This window comes from Danio rerio, chromosome 19 (genome assembly GCF_049306965.1).
Source record: "Danio rerio strain Tuebingen ecotype United States chromosome 19, GRCz12tu, whole genome shotgun sequence".
NCBI classification, from domain to species: Eukaryota; Metazoa; Chordata; class Actinopteri; order Cypriniformes; family Danionidae; genus Danio; species Danio rerio.
The window spans coordinates 32,921,233-32,948,840 of NC_133194.1; the positions used below are offsets into that span (position 1 = coordinate 32,921,233).

At 34.0% G+C, this 27,608-nt stretch overlaps 2 protein-coding genes across 13 annotated transcripts in view; one reads left to right on the forward strand and one right to left on the reverse strand.

Annotated features, from left to right (window-relative positions):
- The first annotated feature begins 206 nt into the window (after positions 1-206).
- On the forward strand, positions 207-18,349 carry si:ch211-215a10.4. The gene is made up of 7 exons (NM_001082846.1): positions 207-468; positions 5,682-5,913; positions 7,611-8,279; positions 10,976-11,064; positions 13,127-13,327; positions 13,417-13,486; positions 17,949-18,349. The coding sequence occupies exons 2-7, from the start codon at positions 5,815-5,817 to the stop codon at positions 18,090-18,092; spliced, it is 1,272 nt and encodes a 423-aa protein (NP_001076315.1). The 5' UTR covers positions 207-468; positions 5,682-5,814; the 3' UTR covers positions 18,093-18,349.
- Positions 18,350-24,143: 5,794 nt separating this feature from the next.
- bag6l (BCL2 associated athanogene 6, like) overlaps positions 24,144-27,608 on the reverse strand; it is a 37,016-nt gene continuing 33,551 nt past the window's right edge. For 6 of the 12 annotated variants that reach the window (XM_017352273.4, XM_073931116.1, XM_017352270.4 and 3 more), the window contains one exon: positions 24,144-25,491. In XM_017352273.4, the coding sequence (XP_017207762.1) occupies positions 25,396-25,491 (96 nt within the window). In that variant the 3' untranslated portion in view covers positions 24,144-25,395. The remainder of the gene's footprint in view (positions 25,492-27,608) is intronic. The other 6 variants (XR_012394730.1, XR_012394727.1, XR_012394731.1 and 3 more) reach the window with 2 other exon arrangements.

The following is a 27,608-nucleotide window of genomic DNA, read 5'->3' on the forward strand; positions in this document are numbered from 1 at the left end:
ACATTGTGTTGTCATAATTTAATGATGCTACAATAGTTTACGATAACTTTATAATATAATATAATATAATATAATATAATATAATATAATATAATATAATATAATATAATATAATATAATATAATATAATATAATATAATATATCAATCTGTATTGCGTTTTAGACTTTTATTTTGAAATAAAAGAATCCTGACGGTAATTAGTGTGTGGCAGTATCACTTGTTGGCCACTGGATGTCCCTCTAACAGGCGGATTCTGCTTCTAGAAGGTGTCGTGCGCACGCGCTCTGACGCAGGCTGGCGCTGGGCAAGGACATAAGGAGAGTGACATTTGTATAACGTTAACAAGAAACTCGCATTCTTTCCTAAATCCCACATAAATTTTCGTCAGCCACATTTGGATACTCCCACACATCTATGCACAGCGCGTTGACGCTCAACAGCATCTCGTATGATTCACTGAGGACAGGTATGCTTTTAATGTTTACAAGCAAATGCAATGCAAAGGTATGAAGACTAACGTTAACTGAATAATTACTCTCTGTCCAACTTACACGGGACACAAATGACCCACTTATATCACTTAAGGATATACCCAGAGGCTTGTTTTATGGTGTTCTCGTTTAGGAAAAGCTGTATTGTATATGTGAGCTCAGAGTTGACAGTGTTGATTTGTAAAGTGTGACCAAAGCGTGATGTGCTGCTTGTGATCACTGTAAAAACCTGCTATACAGTGACATTATTATAGGATTTATAACATTAATACGAGGTCGAAGGTAATCCAAACAGCAGCATGCTACACGTTTTATTCAGTTTTAATTTATTTTAAATAGGAACTATGAGTTAGTTCACCCAGAAATTAAAACATATTCAACATTACTCACACATGTGGTTCTGACCCTTTTGCCATTGAGGTAAAGTTGGTTTTAAGTTCACACATTTGTGCTTTAACCTTCTTAACCCTTTAGCTGCCTGCTCTACCAAACAGTTGACCATATTTTGACTCACTGTTTTAAATGACTGGTTTAAAGGTTTACACACAGCATTGTTGGTTTCAAATCCAACAAACATAATCCTGTTATGCACTACTACACTTGATCTTTTGAACAAACAAGAAAACATGTTAAATGAGAATCTGAAATATTTTATGGCATACTTCATAAAAATAAATATGATATAGTATTTAAAAATGTTTTATTTTGATAATTTTTTTAAATATATTGCTCTTACACTTCATATTTTCAGATGTTTCATAGTATTCATTAATTCCAGTACTTTTACCATAAACCAACATATCAACCTCTACCAAACGGTTGATATTTTAGAAATTATGCGATGTGTAAAAAAATGCATTCAGTGTGTTCACTAGCAGCATTAAGAGTTGAGTAATGCAATCCAAACATTTTTTTTGTTGGTGGGGCAGTTAAAGGTAATGTCAAAAAAGTATTCTTTGCAAATTCTACATACGGGAGTCATATTATCAGACTATCAATGTACAACATTGTTTAGTCAATTGAATAACACAGATTTTCTTTTCAAGTCACTCTTACATGTGATTTCACATTGAATATTCAAAATATCATGGTTAACATTATGGGAATCTTGTTATATGTTATCACTGAACAAATGTTCAAATATAACACCAAATTTCTTAATTTTTATCTCCTTTGTTGAACACAATGTAAGATATTTTCAAGAATGTTGGAAAAAGCAGCTATTAACATCCATAGTAGGAACAAAATTGAATGGGAGTCAATGGCTGCTGCTTTTCAACATTAATATTAGGGCTGCGCTATATTTAAAACATTTGTCATTGAAAAAATGTACAAAAGCACACACATCACTTTTAACTGTGTGCTCAGCCAAAACGCAAAAAGTGCAAATTATATATTCAAAAAGGAACACCAAAGCTCCAAAAATGCAAATTTAGTAAATTAAAAAGGCTGACACAAAGCGTGTAACGTTTCGAGCACACAGCTCTTCATCAGACAGTGTTCCTCACATAAAGGTGCTCCTTTTTGTTCACTTCCAGATCACATGATCTCCTATTATCTCACAACAAGAAAAAACGAAAAAAAGACACATTTACAAATTATACAACTTAAAAAAATCCCTTTTCTTTAATAATTCTTTAATGTTTAATTAGGTGTTTCCTCGTTATATTATGTTTTCTATAATTTGTGATGCAGTATTTTTGTTTGTTTCTTTATTTTCGGAGATCATCTGATCAGAAAGTGTACAAAAAGGAGCACCTTACTGTGATGAACACTGTCTGAGGAAGAGCCGTGTGCTCTAAATGTTACACTCTTTGTGTCAGCCTTTTTAACTTAATACATTTGCATTTTTAGAGCTTTGGTGTTGCCGCATTGTAAAATGTAAAAATTTGACATTGCAATATTTTTTTATGTGCGATATATATATTGCGTTTAATTGAAAAGTAAACAAAATTCAGACATTCAGAACCTGTAATCGATTTTTTTTTTCAGGGACAATTTTTTCAGTTGCGTATGGAGTCACATGACTCTGCTCTGTTAAAGGCTGAGGCTGATTCATACTTCTACTGCCACTTTGCTGTCACATCTGATCTCTGGTCAAGTGAGACGATGGATCCATTCTTGAGCCTTACTTTGCACTACGTTCTCGATAATTGGATACTGCACCAGAGATGCTTTGAGACGGCACATTTTCCATTACATTAAAATTATTATTTACATTAAAATATTTGTTTACAGAAGATGCTAGAAATGCACTGTTAAAAACATTATTTACAGGATACACAAGTTATTTTATTTAGAAGAGATACTGCTTATTTTCTACTTTTAATAAGAAAAACTTTGAAAATAATTTATTTTGTTTCCAAAGGTGCAAGTTATTTATGTTTACTTTTTAGAAGAAGTGACTGTTGGTTTTAGGCAGTGTGTGTTTTAATTTCAGTTGTTCAAAGTCGATGTTAAATAAGTAATCAGATAGTTGTGTGTGTTTCCGTCAATTATTTTAAAATTAAGTGATGCACCCTTCATTCAAAAATCTCTCACTGGTAATATGTGAGCATATTTACTGTACAAAATTTGTCAGTGAACTCTGAGAGCAAAACATTAGTAAAATAATTCTTTGTTAATCGTAATCGAGTTGAAACATTAATTAATCGAGTTTTTGATTTAAGGCACAAATCGCAGAGCCCTACAATATATCTAATATATTGCGATGTAATTTCACCAGATGATTTAAATAACTCTTTTTGCAAAGACTTTAGATTGATTTAGGATGATTTTAAAAGAGAGTGAAATATGAATATATTTTATGTAATCTATTATATACACAAACAAAATACAGTCATAAATCAACACAATGGAGCAAAATTAAAATAAACCATGATATATGGTTTGGTCTGGGGAGGGTCTAACAGTATTCGGTTACAGAAGTTAAATAATGAAATGAATATTAACAATGCATTGTAATAATTATATAAATTGTTCATAAAAAATGTTTCTTTATTCGTTATTAAAATGTTTTGAACTTATATAAAATGTTCACCCAGTCACAGATCTTAAAGACACATGCAGACAATTAACTTTCAGTTTATTATGCTTAAATTCTCCACAAATCTCATGTGTTTGGCTCCTGGTCATCTGTAATCATAACTCAACATTGCATATCTTGCGATGTGAATATTGCGGAGACACAGTTCGCGATATTGATGTTCAAACGATATATTGTGCAGACATTATTAATATCCTAATGCGTGTTAAAATGCTAAGAAACAAACTCAAACCTGTTTGTAGCACACAGAGTGTTAGCGATTAATAAAAAAAAAATCATATTTGGGTGAACTATGCCTTTAAGGTTTTGAGGCAGCTTAATTTGACATATCCTTAAATGTAGGATCATATTTAGACGCTCAAAAAAATTTTTTTATTTGTTTTGACACTGTGATAATGTTGCTTTTGCACCTTTTATACCTAACACTTGCTGCTGCCAATCACACATACACACAAACTCACACACACACATTTAAGTGAGCTGCTGCAGGCATTTAAATATGAAGAACACACCCAATGCTTTCTAGGTAGGCAGCTCACTGTGTTACCAGACATTACTCTAGTTCATTTTCTTTGCTATTACTGCCTCTCACATGTCATGTGATTCAGCAGCATGCGAGTTAAACAACTAAACTGTAAACTAAGTGTAGGTTACTGTAGGTTATATGTAGCTGTGGGGTATGTTTAAGCTTTTGATCTGTATTTAAATCTGTATGACTAAATTAGATCTCGTTTAAAATGAATGGTCACCACTATTAAATTGTGTGTATAAGAAATCAGTAAGATAGCATTCACTTTATTCAGCAAGGATGCATTACATTCATCGAAATTAGCGGCAATGTAGAATGCTACAAAAGCAATTTATTATTGCCTAAGTGGGATCAGCTTATTATGAAAAATAAGAAATAGACTTTCCCTGAGCTTCCAATAGGTTGTCAATTGTCGTTATAGGTTTACGTTTACACGATTTGTACGGGATATGTATAGGATTACATTTACGTGATTTAAAATTGAGAAGGAAGTAAATGGAAGTAAATAATGGAAGTAAATAGAATGGAAGTAAAGCAACAAAACAACTAAAAATATGTAAATCATGTGACAATCTCTAGTTAATCTAAAGTATGCAATTTATTTATTTAGAATAAAAGAGATAGAATAGAAAATAGATTTGAAAGAATTAATATAAGAGGGCCAGAGTTTTAGATGCAATTAAAAAGTCATAGAGAGTGTTACTACTGACAAAAAAGATCAATCTTGAGACAATTCTTAAGAAAATTAAAAAGACTTGATTGTCTTACTTGATTATCTTATCATTTAAATTAATAATACACACATTTTTCTCTTAATTTATATGTTTGTTAGTTTTCAGTAAACTACTGCTTAGTTCATTCCTTCACTAAATAGCTTGTGTTATATTTAAAGTAATTTAAAAGCAATTTTGTCTGCTTTAGCATTAATTAGGAATAAGTAGTTAACTGTTATTATAGGTTTATATACAAAAAAAAAAAAAAAACTAAATAAAGACATTTTTACTTAATCTTTTTATAAATAAAAAGTATATAAAAATATATTGATAAAAATATACATTGATAAAAAATATATATATCAGGGATAACATATTCTAAACCTACAAGAAAACAAAAGATAAAATATTATAGACCTAAAAACAATTAAATAAACTAATTTTAATTAAATATTTGCTTATTAGTACTTTATTGTTCATTGCTGGAATCAGAAAATGCATATTCATTCTTATTCATGCTAGCAATAAAATATTACAGGCCAAATAAGCAAAAACAAATGAATAAATATTAATTATTATTTTTAAACAGGCCTATAAATAAATAAATAAATAAATAAATAAATTAATTAATTGTAATTTTCCAATTAAATTTTCAGTGGACCATTTATTTTATTATTAACAATAAAATAATACTTTATTATTAATTCAAATTAAATAAGCATTTTATAAATTGTTAATGTTTTTCTCATCTTAAACTCTTAATTTCTTTAAAATTAATCAGAATATAAATTATAACTGGAAAAAATAGTCTTAGAGGAAAGAGAACAGCACATAATTGCAATAATTTACACACACACACAATTCTAATTTTTAAATGCTATTTTTCTGCTCTCTCTTTAGGTTCTGGAGGACTGAATTCACACTGTGAATGAACGAATAATTAGAAGCAGTGGTGGATGGGAGAGCGCACCTTTCTTGCTGTTGATGTCATCTTTCTAAGACTCGTCGAGGTGTCCTCAGCACCCTGACTTGAATGGCTGTGTGCAGAGGGGGCGTCTCTCTTTGGGTGGGGTGTGTCAGGAACCATGGCGGAAGGCAACCAATGACAAAACAGTGCTGGAATTTATGTCAGGTACACAAACTAAACTAATGTTTGGAAAATCCTGTTCGATTCATTTGGTTTGACCAACATACCCTCATGTTGTAAAATGTTATGTAGTGTAGATCCTCAAAATGTGCATGAAATTTCATAAATAATAATTTATGATATTTGCAAAAAAATACTTTTCATCGAAAAAGATATTATGTATGCATGAAAGGATTTTTGTTAACCCTTTATTTTAAGGCACATTTAAATTAATAGTGCGAATTGTAACTTAAACTAAAATGTTACCAGATCTTTGTTTTAACTGACACAGATACCCAGATTTGTCACTTGCTGACTTTTTTAAACTATTGTTATTAAAATTGATCACTGTTTTGTCAAATCTTAAACTAACCAATAACTCATTTATCATATGCATCCACAAATTATTTTCAGTGAACATGGATCTATTTAATCTTATTATTATTCTTATCATCATCATCATCTAACAGACTATATTTTGTAGACATTACATTTTGTAAGTCTTTAATTATTTTAACCCTAAGAAAATAGACTAGATTATGCAACAGACATTATATAACTAAGTGTTGTAATGCAATTAATTTAACTAAATATTTTTAGTTAAAGTCAGTTGGCTAGAAAATCAAACGTTTTAATTTTGAGTTATTCCTCCAAATATTGTTATAACTCTTCTGAAGTTACAACAGCCGTGTCTAAAAATTTTTATTATTTTATATTGTGCAAAAATGCTGTAATTATTAAAATTTTCATTATATTATTAATCATTAGTTTACAGAAAAAAGATGAGTTTCACTCAAATGCATAACTATTATTCATAAATCCAGAGATACCAAGATCTTTTTTAACAGTAATAATAAGAAAGGTTTCCAGACCAACAAAGGAATTCTGATGCATCATAGAACACATAGGGTTTGCCCCTTATAATTTTTTTTTCGTGTTTGTCAGATCAAACAAATTTTGTTTAAAATAAAGGATTTTTATGTCTGGGTTTTGCTAGTGAAATTGAACTCTGGTAGGACAAAAAATCAGGTAAGTTATGCTTTAAAAGGGTGGGGGTAAACACATTTTCACACAGGGCTAAGCAGTTTTGGATTTTGTTTTCCCCTTTCAAAACCGCATGATGAGTTTACTTGTAGGGATGTCCCGATCAGGTTTTTTTGCCCTCGACTCATAGTCATTTGATTTTGAGTATCTACTGATATCGAAACCCCATCTGATACTTCTATAAAGCAGAGCGAAGAAACAGATCCAGGATGTTCTGATTTTGTTTATCGTTTTTGTGGTGCCTTATCAGGTTTGTTGTGTTAAATGTAGCCTTTTTCTTTCCACTTCTTGCAATCCCAAGTTTACATATCTCACAGTTTGCTATGTTAATGTTGTCGTCATTAACTGTATAATACCTTCAGACCACAGACATACTAGCAATTTTTGCTTCAAGCTGCTTCTGTGTTCTACTTTGCCGGCATTTAACCAATAGCATCTCTGCAATAAAGTAATATCATGCTGCACGCATTGCTGATTCTGTGTCTCAGTAAAGAAAGTCTAAGTGTGCCGTTGCATAACTATAGATGTGTTAAATTAGAATATACAAATATATTCAAGTCTTGATCGGGAGGTAACGTCCAATTCTGATTGAGTCTGATTAGCCTGTACGTGTGATTATCCTGTTTGTCCAATCTAATCATGCTCTGTCTGATTTGCAGACAACCGAGTTTCACTTAAATGACAACTGTAGGACCCTGAGCAGTGCATCATGGGCCTTGGCTCCTCCAAATAGTCTACGTTACCTGTCCATTAAACAGCCAGCCCTGTCCCATCCCTTCCACCATGCATGTCAGCCCAACCGATCGGCCAACCTCGAAGAAGAGGAATGGGAAGAGACCGTCAGCTTGCAAGTCCTGTTCAAACCTGGAAGAAGCCATGAGCAGCACATGGTGGTGGAAGAGCCCTTTATTGGGCCTGCCAAATTAAGCGAGCTCCTTGCTCTGGGACCCAACAGACCTTTTGACTTGCTTTTTCCTTTAACCACTGTTGATGGAAGCAGGGAGGATGATATTAGCATTATTGGAAATGCAGGGACTGCGGAAAAGGAGCTGATGGAGTCTCCTTCAAGCTCCTTCAGGAGTCTCTTTGAGACTGAGGGATGTCCTGCGCCGTTTATGCTGGGATCTCGCTTCTATTGTTTTCACTCCTCTGTTTTGGAGATCGGGAACCAACCAGGAAAGGGACAAGATGAGTGGAGCTTCTATCCAGCCCTCCATGTCACACATTGCAGCCGTGATGAGACTGGGAGAGCGGACAAGAGCTCCAGCCAGAGAGACATGGAGAATGAGGAGAAACTGGCCCTGATGCATGAGAAGCTGAGGGTGGAGGTAAGATCAGTTTAAAGCGATAGTTCAGTAAAATATAAGAAATTTGACAATAATTTAGTTATTTTCACATCATCAAAGTGTATTTTTTTTCTTGAGTAGAAAGTAGAGAAGATTTTGAGCTGTAAATGTGTTCCTTGGTGTTTTTAAAAATGCATCCTAAAGGCCCTGGTGTACTTCAAACAACGTTTTCTTTTTTCATTTGAGGGCATAAGGAAGTTTAAAAAGGCTTAATGGTGCTACCAGTGTGTGCAAACTCATAAAAAATTGGAAGAGACACAGTCTGACACACTTGCATTCACCTCAGATATTCAACCTTACTTCAGTGCATTTTTAAGCCCAACACAGGTTAGATTTCTCTCAGTAAATGTAAAAAATAAATAACTTGAAATTAACTAAGGTGGAACAATAAAACAAACAACCACGTGGCGTTGATCTTGTGATGCTGGTCTTTAAATGATATACATTTATATTTACATTTATTGCACTTAATATGTAAAGTTAATCCTTGTTTTTTATGAATGTTCATTAAATAGGGATATCGTTGTCAAGGTTGGTGTGGGGAAAGGAGCGAGGACTCAAGTGCAGGGAAAGTGATGGGTTTCATTAATAATAAAATAAAATAAAATAAACAGCTAAACAAACTACCCTGAGGGGGGAAACATTTACAAAACAAACAGATAAATAAATAAACTGGGCTGGCAGGGAAGAGCACGGCTTGACATGACAGGACAAAGTGACGACGAACTTTCACAGGACAGCGGCTATGAGGGGACTAATAGCAGAAAGAATTAGGGCCTACTCACACTATGCTATCCGAACCGTGCCCAGGCCCGTTTCCCGGATTGTTTGAGAAGTGTGAGTGCTCTGAATCGGGCTCAGGCACGGTTTACTTGGCCCGGTTGGAAGAGGTGTGACAGAGCATGCTTCACTTGGTATGCTTGTAATGTGAGTGCAAAGCACATCTGAGCCCGAAACTGAAGACGAGACATGACTTTTACAGGATTGTTTTTATATGGATTTAATAATCATTCTTACTGTTCAATGAACGCAAACTGTCATAGATTATTAAAGACGCAAACTCTTGACTGCAGGACAGCTGAACCTTTAGCAAAAACAAAGTCCTGCAGCACAAGGACTTTATGATAATTTATGAGTGTCAAAAGTGGCTTATCTGTTCGGCGAAATATTTGACTGCGCGACACTGCTTATCAAACGACTTAAACCAGGGGTGTCAAACTCAATTCCTGGAAGGCCGAAGCCCTGCACAGTTTAGTTCCAACCCTGCTCCAACACACTTACCTGTAGGTTTCAAACAAGCCTGAAGGACTCAATTAGTTTGATCAGGTGTGTTTAATTAGGGTTGGAACTAAACTGTGCAGAGCTGCGGCCCTTTTGGAACTGAGTTTGACACCTGTGACTTAAACGATATATCTAAAGAAATCTCCACTGTGCTAAGCGAAAGCGCTTACTGAACAGCGCATTATCAATGACAAGGCGTGCCCAGGCCGGAATGTAATGTGAGTGCAGGCCACCGGGGGAGACGGGAGAGGGGACAAGTGTGCTTTGGCCTGGTTCAAGGCAACTGTACATTGTGTGAGTTTGCCCGTAAGCAAACAGGTGAACAAAATAACTAATAATGGGTTAACAAGGTGGGTGGGACTAGACAATTGACAGGAGAGCATGTGACAAATACAACACAAGCCATGTGCTGATGAGAAAACGAGATTAGAACACTCATTAGCCAGAGAACTCATTAGCCATGTGTTCACAATAAACATGATACTAAAGCATGTGGCGCATGTAAACATGAACCATGTGCTAAACACAACACCAACAGAGGACTGAATGCAGGACACGAGTACATGATAAATAAAAACACTCACTGTTTATTCAAACATGCAACGTGCAAAATTCATCCCAGCACCAATCGGAACCAACTAGAATGAGAGGGAATAAGAATGCTCGACCCGAGAAAACTTGGGCCAAGCACAACATACAAGACAGGACAAGACTAGTGTCTGGACTCTGCCACCAAAACAAGAATTCACAAGACCGAAGTGGCAGAATCCTGACAATAGTTGTCTCATTATAAATTTTCACATACAGTTTTTATTTTAGGAAAATATAATATTTTGGCCTTTTGGGAAAATGAATTGCACACCCTTACTCCAGTGTGAAATTATGTAAATTGTTGTTTTGGATGTTGTTCTCCTGTCTGATCCTCATTGAATGAGAAACAAATCAGAAGGAAGAAAAAGTCCCAGAACACGCCCACTGATTGAGTAATTTCCATGCACCAATTTTAGCACAAAGGTGTTTAGGAGCTGAAACAAACTCCCCCAGGATTTCACTTTAGTGAGCTGATTTGCCAAAACAATCTTTAAAAAGAACATTGTTTCAGTTGGCTTTTGTTTAAAATGTTTGAAATTCAGTTCAGCTTCATCAGCTTTATTTATTTATTTCCATTTCAATTCATTTCCATTTATTTACAACTTAAACTAGACCTTCAGCACATAGTATTCAGCGTGTAGATAGCTGGGGCAGAGTTTCTTTTTTTTCAGTATTGTTTGAGCTAATGCATTTATGTTTTCTACATCTTTGTCAGATTTGATTGTTGATTTCAAAAATGTTACATGGAGGTCTTCAGTATTCAATGTAATCTTGATTATTAGCTTATGTTCTACATTGTGTTTCAGCTGCCCAGATTCTTTAGGAAAAATCATGACTACAGCATATACTCTGAAGATGTTGAGTTCATCAATGGTCTTCTGAACACCAAGACAAGGTAAATGGTTTCTATATGCTTTTAATATTTTCGATTTTAGGTCCCAGGCTCAATTATACTTGCTGTCACTGAACTTCACAGTGACTATTGTTCACACTTTGTTGGTTAGACGCTGCCAATAAATGGGTGTGGCAAACCCAGAAATTGATAACAACTTGTGTTTGCAGCTAATAAAGCAGTCAAGAATGTGGAAACAGATTAGTCTCAAAAATAACACATTTACAAAATAAAATTCACATTTACATAAAACAATTCACATTTACAAAATCCAATTTGTTAACACAGTATTTGTGAATTCACAAGTAAATAATCATAAATATTTAATTAAATATAACAATCTTTAAATTGTGTTTTGAATTTGCAAACTGGATTTGTGCATTTTTTTATTGTGTTTTGAATTTACGAATAGATTTTCTTATTTGTGAATTGTTTTTTAAATTTACAAATTGATTTTCTTATTTTTGAATCATGTTTTGAATTTACGAATTGGATTTTCTTATTTTTGATTCATGTTTTAAATTTACGAATTGTATTTTCTTATTTTTTTTATTGTGTTTTGAGTTTACGAATAATTTTCTTATTTTTGAATTGTGTTTTAAATTTATAAATTCATTTCTTATTTTTTAATTGTGTTTTGAATTTACAAATTGGATTTTCTTATTTTTAAATTGTGTTGAATTACTGAATTGGGTTTTCTTATTTTTAAATTGTGTTGAATTACTGAATTGGGTTTTCTTATTTTTAAATTGTGTTTTGAGTTTACGAATTGGATTTTCTTTTTTTTTTATTGTGTTTTGAAATTACGAATTGGATTTTCTTATTTTTGAATCATGTTTTGAATTTACGAATGGGATTTTCTTATTTTTGAATCATGTTTTGAATTTAGGAATGGGATTTTCTTATTTTTGAATCATGTTTTAAATTTACGAATTGGATTTTCTTTTTTTTTTTAATCGTATTTTAAATTTACGAATTGGATTTTCTTATTCTTTAATCGTGTATTAAATTTACGAATTGGATTTGTGCATTTTTGAATTGTGTTTTGAATTTACGAATTCGGTTTTGTAAATGTTAATTGTGTTTTGGATTTATGAATTTTATTTTGTAATGTGATGTTTTTGAGACTGATCTGGCTCCATAAACAAAGCTTGTTGGCCAACACAATGGAAAATATTCATAATATTTTTATAATAAAAGTCTTCATGTTTGAGAAAAAATATATTTTTGTTGCCTCAAGCTTTGATTGTGATTTGTTTGATAAACAATAATGAAAGCACATCATTAAAAACCTATTTAAAAGAAAAAAACTATACATTTGTTGTTTTGAAGACATTTTGTTCTTTGAAATTTAGTCTGATAATAGGGATGTAACGGTATCAGAATTTCACAGTACGGTAATACCTCGGTATGAATGTCACGGTACGGTATTTATTGAATCATTTACAGGAAAAAACTAAACTTAAGAAAATACTCCAAAAAAGTGCCAAAAGTGTCAATAACATACAAATTAGCCATCTATCTGTAAGCTTTGAAACAGGAACTTCAATTTTAATAACAAAAAAATATTAAACCATGTAAAAAAATTAAGTTTCAATTTAGTATTGTTGAAATCTTATCACATTCAACATTTAATTGAAGTGCTGGTCATCTTTGCCTTTTTTGTTTTAAAATTTTTTTATTCAAAAATACATTTTTGTAATCAAACCAAAAAGCCATTTTGCAATCACAATAATCAATATTTGTTTTGACTGTCCCAAGTTTTATCTGTTTAAAAGTGTTTTGAATGAAAAACATTTCCCCCAAGCGCAGATATGACATTTGTTTCCTTAGGTTTATTTCCAATCCTATTTTGTAGCTTTGAAAGTGCTTGTTTGAAAATATTAAGCTTACAAAAAATTCCAAGCAAAATGTTTCATGTTTTAACACTTGCTACAAAAATGTTTTAAGGAAAACAAATCAGCTAACTACACAGGGTAAAAACAACTACTGTAGAATGACTGGTGGTGGTTACTTTTCAAATCGGCACTTGTGATCTAATGTTTTTGAATCTTCTATCTTGTAGGGGTCGTGTGGTGTACCAGCTGACTCTAACTCTTTGGAAATTGATGTGTCTCTTCTACTATGCCGATGCTCAGCTGGAAGTGCTGAAGCTGACCAAGCATCCAGAAGACGGCTCCATCAAAGCTCGCTGGAGAGTCAAAGGCCTGCCCTTCCACTCCATTCTGGTGTTTTTCTATAAGAAAGACAAGAATCACCTCTACAGGTGAGACATGCAGTGACAACCTGCCACAACTATCTCATGTTCATCATGCTCATCATTGTGTGTAGTCTGATTGCTTTTTTTCCTGACAGAACATATGATGCATTCTCCACCTTCTACATTGGAGCTGATGGACGAATACATTGCCATAAAGTTGAAAAGGTGAGGTTTGCTTGAAACTGCATTTAAACGAATATATTCTCATATTTTTAAGCACTGCACCCTATCCTGACTAGCTGAACAGCTGGAAAATGCTGCACAGCCAAACATAAACAAAACCTATTTTCTACCAATGAGATTTTTCTGTGAGTGAAGCTGCTCAAAAAAAAAGCTCCAAGCTACCAATAGACATAGTTTGTGGTTAAAACGCTTTTTTAAAAGCATTATATTTCTGATTTAAAAGCATTATTGTCTGATTATGATATTTATAAAATTTGCAGCATTTCTGATGAATTATATCAAAGCTTGTTGTTTTTAAGTAATAAATTGGCAGTGTAGATATATTAAATTAACGTCAAATTCAACATGTTCCATATATTACACCGTGTTGAAAATAACATGTGAACTCATAATGTTTTAAACAAATCGTCACCTTGGAATTATAATGTTCTATCTGCGTTCTGAATAATTTTGAGATATTGAGCTTCAAAGTTTTTGAATGTAAACAACTTATAAAAGAAGATCCCAAGATGTAAATAAGTTGTCATTTAATAAGAATATGTCAATAACTTAATTTTGACAAATGTCAGATAAAACCTTATAATTCTAAGGTGACGACATGTCATAAATGAAACTTGTGTTTAGTGACATACAAAGGACTTTTTGAAAATCATACGTAAATTAAAATGAACAACTTTATTGTTCTGTTCATTATTACTAACTGAGTCCGATGCGTATTAATCAATCCATTACGAAAAAACGCTAAACATTTCGGAGTCAGTTTAAGCAGTGATACTTTGGGGTTTGTTTGTACTTTGTGTTCTCAACTCTCCGCCACATTCTGTCTTTATTTTATGCACTGTTTGTCATGAAGTTATCTGTAGCTCCAATGATGGCATTCTGTATCTAGCCTTTTGCTTGTACAGTGGCTCTGAAGTGTCAAAACACTTCTTAAATTGCTTCTTCTAATGCGAAAAGCAGAAAAATGCTATTTATTTATGACAGATGAACCTCGGTAGATCACCATAATCCCTGGTTAACTTGTGTATTTTTCTTATGATTATTATTTAAATCTTCTATTTATTTATTTTATTTAATTATTTGACTATTTACTGTTTTTTTTAGTAAGACTTTGTTAAGAATGATGGTCCAGTAGTTCATGAACAGCGGGAAAATAAGCATTGAACTTGTCATGTTATTTCCTGGGAATAATATTTCTAAAGGAGCTGTTGCATGGAATTGTTCCAGATTTTGGTAAAAGCCCAAACAATACAAACATAAAAATAAGAAAAAGTCTGAAACATTTTAATGGTTCTGTGGGTCTCGTCTATTAAATCAGATCTTCATTTAGTATTTTCTTGTGGATTCGTCAAATGATTGGCTGGGTCATTTTGCAGCTTGATTTTCTTTCTCTGAAAGCATTTGAGAGTTTCCTTAGCTGTGTTTTGGATCATTGTCTTGCTGAAATGTCCAGTCTGGTTTAATCTTAATCATTCTGCTAATGTAGATGTTGGACTGAAGCAGCTCATATTAATTTGCAATGATGAAGGGTAGAGGGTTGCTAAAGAACTACTGGGAGATTTCAGCTGCTGTCTGGGAATTCACTGCCTTAATACACCTCCCTTTCTTCATGTGTTCAATACTTTTTCCTTGTGTCATTTCATTTTATTACACAAATTAATTTGTAAACTAATTAGATTTGTTTTCTTCTCATATATGGATTTCTTTGGTTGTTACCAACATCTAGTGGACATTTCAAGTCAACTGCACCTTTAGAAATGTTTTCTGAGAAAAATGGTGATGTGTTCAATACTTTAGTTTAGTTCAGTTTATTTGTTTACAGGGTCAATGCACACTAATAAACATTACTGTAAAATGTGCCAGAATTAGCCAAGAATGGCTATTTTTCATCCGTAGACCCCTTACAGAATGTTAAAAAGTCACACCTAAAAGAGAAGCACAACATTAAACATTAAATACACTTTCATATAAAAAATACAGTTAAAAAAGTAAAGAAAAGAAAAAAGAAAAAAAAAGAACAGACTGATGGCAGCAGAGGACAAAAAGCCAAAGACAACAGTACAAATGTGTCAAGAATACAGTCCTAATGCTGACAATGCTGATTTGTCAATAATCAATTTTTAACATGAGACTGAAAAGAACGAAAAGTGCATGATCTTCTAATTGTTGGTGGGATGGAGTTCCATTCCCTAGCAGCTCTCACTGAAAATACAGATTGACTGAATTTAGTTTTTTTGAGAGGAGTAATGCAGTCCCCTCTGTCACCTCCTCCAGTAGTTCGTTGAGCAGTCGTTCTAATATTTACAAACTGATTTAATGGTGAAGTCGGGTTATGTAAAGTCTTAAACCTTAAACAGATATGTACATATTTAATTAAATTTTCCCAACTAAGCAGGTTGTATTTCAAACAATGGTGATATTGAACTGATTTCTTATCAAGGGTTTTTATGGATTGTTTGTATAAAGATTCAAGTGGCTTCAGAGTAGTGATGCTGGCTTATGACCAAGTGGTTAAACAATAAGTGATGTGAGAAATGATCATGGACTGATAATAGATTAGGGCAGCCTCACATGACATCTGATCACGAATAAATCTAAAATTTGCTAAACTGAATCTGACCCGGTTACAAACCTTTTTAACCTGAGACTGAAATGATAGTTTTGAATCTATTAAAACTCCAAGGTACGTGTACTCCGATACAACTTGTAATCTTTCCCCTGATACAAATACATCTGGTACTACACTTGGCCTACCATTCTTAGAAAAAAAAACATACACACGGTTTTAGAGATGTTCAACTGTAAACAGCATTGATCTAACCAGGCTGAAAGATGTACGAGTGATTCTGTGAGTTTGTCTGCAACTTGTAACACACTACTACCATGAATAAATATAACAGTGTCATCCGCATACATTTGTATGTTATTGTTAGGACACGTAGATGGATGATCATTGATATATAAAGTAAAAAGTAAAGGGCCCAAAATAGATCCTTGTAGAACACCTGTGGATATACCTAGAGGGGCAGATTTGTAATTTTGTATATTAACACACTGTGTGCGACCAGACACGTAAGATTCTATCCATTTTAAAGTTTGTGGTAAGAAGTTAAAACCAACTAATTTGGACATGAGAATTCTATGATTTACAGTATCAAAAGCCTTCCTAAAATCAAGAAACACAGCCCCAACGATACCCCCTTTATCTAATAAAGACTTTACTTTTTCAGTAAAGTAGCAATTTGCCATCTCACTTGAGTAGTTTGCTCTGAAGCCAAACTGCAATGGATGTAAAGCAAAAGAACTATTATTTAAGTAATTTGTAATTTGTGTGGAACTATTATTTAAGTAATTTGTAATTTGTGTGGAACTATTATTTAAGTAATTTGTAATTTGTGTGGAACTATTATTTAAGTAATTTGTAATTTGTGTGGAACTATTATTTAAGTAATTTGTAATTTGTGTGGAACTATTATTTAAGTAATTTGTAATTTGTGTGGAACTATTATTTAAGTAATTTGTAATTTGTGTGGAACTATTATTTAAGTAATTTGTAATTTGTGTGGCTATCAGTTTTTCTGCAATCTTTGAAACTATAGGTAAAATACTGATAGGTCTGTAATTACTAGTAGAGTGTGGATCGCCACTTTTAAATATAGGCACAATGACAGATGATTTCCAAGCACTGGGGAACATCCCCTGAGAAATGGACAGATTAATAATTTTGGTGATCGGCTTTACTAGAGACTCACTAATGTTTTTTAAAAGTATCACATCCATCCCAAATATATCCTTTGCTCTGGATGATTTAAGAGATGTAATTGCTCTGTTGACGTCTGATTCGGAAACTAACCCTAGAGAAAAAGCTTGTTCTACTGTATTTACTTGATGAACTTCTGAATAATTGGGAGAAAAACACTGTGTGATTGAAACTACAGAGTCCACAAAATAATTATTATTTATTTAATAATTATTTTGAATAAATTATTTCCACCGCTGTATATACTAACATTGATTAAGTATGAATAATCTTGTCAAGTATTTATTAATCACAGGTCAACATCAGCTAATGCAACATTAAAATCTAAAGTTGTGCTTGTTAACATTAGTCAATGATGAGTTAACATGAACTAACGTTATTTAAATTGTAGAACATTAACTAATGTTACCATAGATGAATAAATACAGTAATAATGTAATTACTAACATAAACAAAGAATTAGTCATTAATTTAACTAATAGACCATTTTATTACTTTCTTCCTCTTTTAAGCTACAGTTTATGTTGTGAGCATCATACTATGATTTTGAGGAATATGCTGGTTGTGATCATCGGTTATTTATTTATTTTTTTTTTATATTTGTTTAGTTAATATTAATGCAAAAAAGAGCCAATGAAAACAAAACTGTAACTATAATATTACTGTTTATTTCTGTTCATCCAGGTAATGGAGGCTCGTCCACCTCTGCTGCCCAAAGTGGCCTCAATGCTTGGCGGGGCTCTGGTGGCCCTGGGCATTCAGGAACACCGTCCCGCCCTCAACCTGCTCCCACTCCTGCTGTCCTCCCTCCGACAGGCCCGAGCCTGAGCCGAGAACCTGCGCTGATTGGTCACACCATTAAAAAGACTGTAAAAGATGTGGCGCTCTATTATGTGGGTTGAGTAAATAAGATGTTGATAACCAATTCCTTGGGGGAAAAAAAGATTGCAGAAGTAAGCCGGAACGAGTTAAAACTGATCTCACTTGAAACAATCTTCTAATTTCCATGATATGAATATCACCAACCCGATATCATATTTGGTTTGGATTGTGATGGGAGCCTGTATTTAAGATTAAACTCCACTCTTAGCCCATTGTCTGAGCCATTGTTAGCTAAGAGGTTAACTAGCGCACAACCAATAGGTTTTGATGAGCCTGTAAATTACCATACAGGTCGATTCAGAGCTGTCTGTAAATATATTCAGGCTTCAGAAAAGGTTTGATGAAGTTTGTAAGAAGGCAAGCTGGGATCTAATAGGAATTGGTCATGGGATGATATTTAAAGAGATAGTGCAGCCAAAAATGAAGATTTACTGTTTGTTTACCCTCAGGACATCCAAGACTTTTTTTTTTGTCTCAGTTGAACTTTTGAAGTGATATTTTATCTTATGAAGTGATTCTGAAGTGACAATATTACAATATGCCTGCATATGTCATGTTGACTCTCAAAAATGCTGGGAACAATTGATTTCGGGTAGAAACTTTAAAGGATCACTCCACTTTTCCATACTTTTTTTTGGAAACGGGCTCATTTTTCAACTCCCGTAGAGTTAAACATTTAAGTTTCGCCCTTTCTGAGTCCATTCAGCTGATCTCCATGTCTGGTGGGAGCACTTTTAGCTTAGCTTAGCATAAATCATTGATTTGGATTGGACCGTTAGCATGTCTCAAAAAGTGTTTTTATAATATTCATATTTAAAGTGTAACACTTCTGTAGTTACATTGTGTGCTAAGAGTAACAGCAAAGTTGCTATTTTCCAGGCCGACATGGTTTGGAACTATACTTGCAATGCTGTTACCTAGCTTGTGTGTGCCTGCTTTAGCCATGGTACAGCAGCAAAGTTCCTTATCATATTAGAATGAGAGTGTAGTCCCTATCCATATAAGCCTATAAGATAGCAGAGCTTCATTTTCCATCTGTCATACATTATAACTACAGAAAGTCAAACTTTAAATAGGAAAATTATTCAAACTCTTTGGTCTAATGCTAATGGTCTAATCTGATTCAATGGTCTATGCTAAGCTAAGCTAAAAGTGCTCCCGACAGACCTAGAGATTAACTGAATGGATTCAAAAATGGTAAAACTCACCTGTTTAACTCCTGGGTCATAAAATCAGCCTATTTAAAAAAAACAAAAAAAACAAAGTAGAGTGTTTGAGAAATGTTCTAGAGAAAAGTCGGGCAGTCTGAGGATAAGCACAGTTTCATTCATGTATGCGCTATCACTTCAAGAGCTCGTCAGCTTACATTATAATAATTCTATTTTTGTATTTATACATTCATTTCTGCTTTCATCAGTTAATTTAAAAGACAAAATATGTTTTGTTTGGTAGCAGAAGTCAACAGAAGTTTGCTGCCTTTTTCATGACCTTTAAGGGAAAGTGATGCCAGGGACTGCCTTTGAGAGTTTAGTTTCATGTCTGCAGACTTGTTCATGCTTCTTTGTGTAGTTTTCAGTGTGTAATAAGGCAAACGGAGTAAGTTATTAACCAGTTTTACTCCCTGCATCTTCTGCGTTGCCAAATCCGCATTGGTTATAGCTAAAACGCCATACCGTCCAGCAAATTAAAGCACTCTCATAGGGATTCTTCACCATGAGATGAATATTCTGTCATCGTTTTCTCGCCCTCAACCTGTTTCCTTTGTTTTAGATAAAATATGAGATTTTAAAGAATGTTGGAAACTAGACCAACCCTGACCTTCATCATCCTCAATCCATACTGTCAGCGTTGGTTAACAACATTAACCTTTCAATGGAAACTGGTATTGAGGTTGAGTATATTGATGATGTCATTTTGGGTGAAATAAATCCACGTTTTTTTTTTTTCAAAGGTAAAAATCTTTCAAATATGTTCAAGGTTGCGTTTGCGGACTCTGGGTTGTTTTTCTTCCACGTTGATCATTTGCTCAATATTTGACTGTGGGATCATAACGCACCACAATCTGTTTTAACAAGTATCGTCAATTGCTTTAGGTTCCTGTAATAAAAGTCATAGAGCAGTTTAATGGACTTCCTGTCACAAAGTAGTCAGAACTCATCTCTGTCTCCAGTGCTTGTGCTTTTAGATTAACCAAGCATGAAACGTTGTCACTCCGCAATCCGTGCGATTCACTTGCAAAGAGTCTGAATCTGTTGAGGGATTCATGTCAAACAAACATGGCCGTGAGTTCGTTGTTCTGGTGTGATCATTTCTGAGCTATTACCACCCCAAAATACTGTGCGAATATGTGACAAATAAACGCATATTGACATCCGTACTGTATGTTTGGTCTCTCTGTTGCAGAAATATTCAGATCATCTGGTTTGGTTTATTGAGGCTCAAACAAACAAAACAAAACAAACAAAAAAAAGAGAAAATCACAAAAGGTTAAATTTTAGTTTTATCTCAACAGTTCTTTAAATTTAAATATTTACATTTAGACTTTTTTTCTTAAAATTTGAATGACTTTTTTTCTCAGAACATTGAGTTTTTTTCTCAACAGCTTCTCAAGGTTTAATGTGTTGATTTTTACGGAAATGTGTTGGTTTTTTTCTGAATTTAATGTTTAGTCTCAATGTTTTATTTCCTCGTTTCTTGAGTTTTTCCATATAAATGTATGCTATATTCTGATTTTGTTTATTCTGAATGTTTTATTTCAACCATTTTTTTCTCAAAAGTTCATTTTCAACATTTTATTTCCATATTTTTCTTAAAACTTGAGTTTTTTTTCACAAAATAATACTTTTTCAATTTGATAGGTTTATTCTTATTGTTTTATTACAACATTTTTTTCTCAAAATTAACAACTTTTTTCAGAACATCTTCAGAAGTTTTTTCTCAACATTTTATTTCCACGTTGCTCGAAATTTACCGTTTTTTAAATGAACTCAAACAACTCAATTCTGAAGTTTTCTTTTGTTCAGTTCACTTAAATTTAACAACTATACCTTAACTTAATTCTTTCACATTGTCCCAACACAAATCGATTGTGTGGAACCCAGCCTTTCTTACAGTGTATACAGCATAAAACACATGGGGCTCTATTTTTACGATCTAGGTGCAAAGTCTAAAGCTCAGGGTGCAAAAGCATTAAGGGCGTGTCCAAATCCACTTTTGCTATTTTAAGCACAGGAAAATATGCTCTGCGCCGCAGCGCATGGTCTAACAGGGTTGAGCTCATTCTCTTAATGAGTTCTAGATGTGTTTTGAGAATAAACCAATCAGAGCCTCATCTCTCATTCTCTTTAAGAGTCAGTTGCGTCGCGCGATGACACATTTGAAAAATGTAATGCTTCACTAGCGAAAAACAGTTAAACAGAGCATCTACAGCGCGAAGATTCGGCCTTTACTTTCACTTTCTTTCGTGGATAAGGAAACATGTTGTGCACAGAAATCCATTAGCCTATACATAACTAATTTAGTTTGTTAAGCGCAAAGATTTGTCAAAACTATTTCTAAATTCAGTTCTAATTTCCAGCAAACGAATAAATAACAATAACAACGAAGTGTGCTCAAACAACTGAGTTATATCCAAATACACATGCTGTGCCCCATATGGCCTAAAATCTGACAGGTGGACAAATCTAAGCTTGTTTTTAATAAAACAAATATATATAGCATATAATAAATAAAACTGCTAAGAATAATAACGTTATACAGAAGCAGATTGTCATAAACAAACTGAAAAAGCCCACCGAGATGAAGAAGGCATGGAAGCAGTGGTTTTCATATTTATGTAGAAAATAATAATAATTATTGTAATATTTTAATCCTTTAATTCTTTTTTATTTGCAAAGATATTTGTGTATTGCTGTACATCATGTGTGTTTTAAGCAATGTGTGAGCGAGGCGCACAACTGATGCGCTCTGCGCTGGATTTTACCCTGCTTTTAGCTGGATTATTGAGCAGTCTATTTTAGTTCCTCAAATAGCAACGCACCAACAATGCGCCTTAACACGAGTCCACAAAGTGGCGCAAATGGATTTGCTATTTAAACAACGTGGCGGAAAATAGGAAAATGAAGGTTTTGTTGGTCTGAAAATAGCAACACGTCGGGGCAAACACATCTTGTGCCTTTTTGCACCGCGTGTATGATAGGGCCCAAGATATGTGACCATTCACGCTTAATGAGTATGCACATATTTTACCGTCATCCATACTTCCAGTCTAGTGGTTGTGTAATTATTGGGAGGGGCTTTTGACGAATTAGCAAATGATACGCAATAGTCCAGAAGACCAATCAGAGAGTGTTTGTAGACAGCCACGGTACTCTAAAGTCTGTGTTCAGTCTGTCTATACTGAAATATCACACCAGTGTTTCCAAACTAAAACGGGGTTGTGGAATTTTAAAATTTGTTTATGTAGGTCAAAGACGCTAGAGTAGTGCGCATGCCAAATGTTAAACATAGTGCATTTCGCGAAGGCCCCAATAGTTAGAGTATTCTATTCATTCAGAATAGTATTAATGTGTATTTTGACAGCCATGTTACCAAGATTTCACTCATTCAGATACAGTTTAAGTTTCTTGATATGTTTATTTAATATAGTAAATTTCTTGTTGAGATAAAATTACAAAGTACCAGCTTTGGAAATTAAGCCTAAATCAGGAAGAATTGATTTACAGTTAAGTAAACAATTTCCATTCATTTAAAAACCTAAAATAAAACTATTATTTATGCATCATTTGATGTTATACTGTACCTTTCAGTATTTCACAATTGAATTCAACTGACCATTTCAACTTTAGCTTGAAAAAAAAAAAAACAAGTTTGTTTTTAAAAGGAACTATAGCGAAGCATTTCTGGACCACAAAACCTGTCATAAGTTAAACTGAGGTCATAAAGTAAAATTTTTGTAAACCGAGTTTTATACATCATCTGAAAGCTGCATAAATAAGCTTTCTACAGATAAATGCTTTGTTAGAATATGACAATGTTTGGCAGACACACAACTATTTGAAAATCTAGAATCTGAGGACTAGGAATCGAGGATCTGCTTAGACAGGCTTTTCTTTGGGAGAAACGCTTAATTACTCGTGACTCGTTTGCGTTCTAACCACATGTGCTTGGTTGTGTACTATATCAATAAAGTGTGTAGTCTTTTAAAACACTGTTGTAATACATTGAGCCGTTGAACATTGTTCTTATGATGCTTTTCTACAGGAGGAAAAAGCTAATTACTTCCAAATCCTTCAAATATAGTCTGTGTTAGTAAATGCAAGGCTATTTATGAAATCCAGCATAACACTGTATGACAACGCCTCAGATGACTTCTAGAGCCTACAGCTAATCTGTCTGCCAGAATCTGATGTACATTCAAGTTCTAATAAAAATGATAAATTATTTTAAATAAAACACTTTTATAGAGATGGTATAAGTATATAATTTCATTCACCTGGGAAACAGAAGCAACTTGAATAGTATGTGAGCACAATTAAGTACACACAGCATGCCATATCATCTGATAATTGTAGGAAAGAATTCCAAAAGGCAATTGACTGTGTAAAGCCACATAAAATACGATGTATATGCCGAGCTCAGCAGCTAATCAGCCGGAATCAGCTGAGGTGACATGACAGCGACCTAGCTGCCATCCAAATGGCCCCGCCCCTAATTATGCAGACTTTTTATAACTCAATAAAAAGCAAACGGATGGGCTATAAAAAAATGTACCCCCCCTCACACTTGTCATAGAGCAGGGATCACCAAACTTGTCCCTGGAGGTCCAGTGTCCTGCAGATTTTAGCCCCAACCCTAATCAAACACACCTGAATAAGCTAATCAAGGTCTTACTAGGTATACTTGAAACACCCAGGCAGGTGTGTTGAGGCAAGTTGGAGCATAACCCTGCAGGGCACCGGACCTCCAGGAACGAGATTGGTGATCCCTGAATTGCAGTTTCAGTTACTTCCATATCGGCTTCCCGTGGGAGAGAGGGAGGTTGCTGCTTGGTTCAAATGAATCAAAATACTGAGGAAAATCACCTTTAAATATGCCAAATTAAGTCATTTTTGTCATAATATTTAAACTTTTAATTGACCCATTTTCTTTTTTCCCCGTAAAGTTGACCCATGCAACATAAAACTGGTTTTGTTGTTCAGGGTCATAAATATTAACGGCGAAAATAAACAGAAGCAGACAGCCCTTTTTTAAACTAAAAGTAATTCTAGATTTGTTTTATTTCCTAACAGCCACATTCATGAACAACATGATTATTTTGGCATGCAAGAAATAATTAGCAATAATAGTAATATCAGCTATACAATGCAAAAAATACTTTTCTTACTTAGATTTTTTGTCTTGTTTGTAGTCCAAATATCTAAAAGTTCTTAATTCGAGAAGAATTTTCTAGACAAGCAAAACATGTTGCCTTGTTTTAAGAAATAATCTGCTAATATTAAGGGATTTTTACCTTAAAACAAGCAATGGGGTAAGCAAAATAATCTTGTTTTTCCTTTTGACATAAGATTATTTTGCTTACCCCATTGGCAGATTATTTTGCTTGTTTTAAGGTAAAAAATCCCTTAATATTAGCAGATTATTTCTTAAAACAAGGCAACATGTTTTGCTTGTCTAGAAAATTCTTATCAGATTGAGAATTTTTAGAGATTTGGACTACAAACAAGACAAAAAATCTAAGTAAGAAAAGCATTTTTTGCAGTGTACGGCGTCACTATGACTAAAATCCTTCCAGTCGTCAGTGATGAATGAATGTGCTGTACATCTACATCTGGACCCTGTAAATATCCATCTTTGTGCCTGTTTTTATCTACACACTGAATAAAGCTAAAATGATTAAGATCATCTATATTTGTGCCTGTTATTATTGTCAATATTAAAACAACTTATTACAACAATGTACATCTAATTTACAATGGACAGAGACATACACGAATCCTCTCAGTGACTGGTTACATCTACAAACAGTATAAGATGCTGATTTTGTCATGTAGAAGGAATAAAGTCTAGTTTGTTGTGTCTCTATGACCAGGCTCTATGTTTAGTCACCATCCACACACTGTAGTATGGCAGAAATCTGAATTATACGCCAGATGTTTTTAAAACAGGGTTTTTCCCTCAACGCATGAGGCGCTATAGGCCGTTCACTTTTAGAGCTGATTGATCACGAGCGTGTAAAAGCTGTGTCTGTTCAGGCGTCTTCAGAAAACACTCTGTGTGTGTTGGGAAAGCGCTGGTGGTTGTAGTCTGGATCGTCACTCAGACGCTTCTTTATGTCACTCTTCACCTGAAAGACATGTGGGGAAAAATGGTGGATTAAAATGGTGTCAGAGGATTTCCATTGAGACAGCAGGATCACTAATTGACCATGGTGATCTTAATAAAATGACCTAAAAAAACAAACATACAAAAACAATGCACACACACATTACACGGCAAAATTATACAAACAAAACTATTAAAACTTGAACAAATATATATATATATTAGTGCTGTCAAATGATTAATTACACTTTTTATTTGCAATTAATCATAATCGCAAAAGGCCATATTTATTACAATATATATATATATATATATATATATATATATATATATATATATATATATATATATATATATATATATATATATATATATATATATATATATATATATATATATGCACACACACATTTACATATATATCCAAAATACAGGCATTGCAAATATGGAAATTGGAAAATTATAATAATAAAAAGTATTGAATACAAACGATTCTCAGTAGCCCCTTTCACACATACAGACCTTTCCGGAAAATTGCCGGCAATTTTCCGGAAAGGTTGTATGTGTGAACAGGTCCTTTTTGAAAATACCGGTAAATTCGTTCTGGCTATTTTCCGGAAAGAGAAGTTGTAACATTTCCAGCAATTTGCCGGAATGCTGCGCTGTGTGAATGCAGAAGGAAGATTCACGTAATAAGCGCGTGCACGTCTAGAACGTGCTGACGTGAGACGTCTGCTTTAGCCAATCACAACAGTCAGACGCATTTACGTCCGCGCGGTTTGTGAGGATAAAAGCCTTTGAATATTTTTCCAGACACATTTAGCTGCTAGAAGTTAGTCAGATTACGTTTATATGTTCTTCTTAAATGCCAACTGTGTAAATAATCATCGATGAGATGCTTATGATAAGCCGTTGTTTGTTTACCTTCAAGCTTTGCGTGTGCCTGTGAAACAGCCTGTGAGCGCCTGCACACGCACATATTCACAATATTGATCATCCACAGAGTTTGTAATTTAGTAAAATGTTTACAAATACAAGCGCAGCCGTTTAAAGCTCATTTGTGGTTAATGATGTCAGAATTTACCGGTATTTTGGAATGGATGTGTGAATGCTCTTTTCCGGAAAATTTCCGTAACGTCCTCGCCTGTGTGAACAGCGCTCTTCTGAAAATACCGGTAAAGTCTTTCCGGAAATTTTCCAGATATTTACCGGTATCACTGTGTGAAAGGGGCTATTGACTCATTGTAAAGTTGTAATGCTGATAGTTGAAAACATTAATTATAAAGTAAAAACTATTTTGCTCAGTCTTCCTTTACATTCAGCCAGTTGCTAGGACAGTCCAGTCTGTTGACATTATCGGGGGACAATGCGAGCCTTTTCTTTTGAATGATGTGACCTGAGAGTGAGAACAGTCTCTCACAAGAATCTCTCACAGAATCACTGAATCAGCATAAGAATTTCGGTGCCTAATTTTGGTGCCACTGGTGCTGTGACAAGGACGCAAGAAGCACCAAGGGGTACATTAAAGGCACGTACCAAAGATACAGACTTCTTACAGGGACTTTGGTCACAACAAACATTTAATTCTAAACAGCTTTGCGGAATACAGACACCGTCTGCAATATTAGGCGTTTGCTCTTGTTGCTAGGAAACGCACACAGACATTTAAAAACAACACGCGCAGTACAGCCACCCGGTGAGTGACTCCCTTCAGATTCATCAACAAGCACGATCGCATTCATCAAATTTGATTAAACTAAGCATTCTATAGTATGGCTGTATTTTACAAGCAAGGATTCTGACACAGCAACATGTAGCAGACACTTTACAAAAGTTGCGTGTAAGGGGAAACACGTCAAACTTAACGAAACATTTGAGGGTGCATGGAATCAACTTAAAGGCAGAGGAATGGGCTGTCTTTGACAGCTTGCGACATCATCTGGCACTTTCACTGAGTACATTTACATAGACACCAGTACTCCGATTTTATAATTAAGATAATACTGATTAAGAGTGTACCATGTAAACAGCCATTTTTGATTATCTTAAAGGACTACCCAAGTCACGAAATGCAGATATTTTTGAATACCGCCATGCGGTATCAAATTTCATTTAAAACAGCTCTCTTTCAGCAGTCCT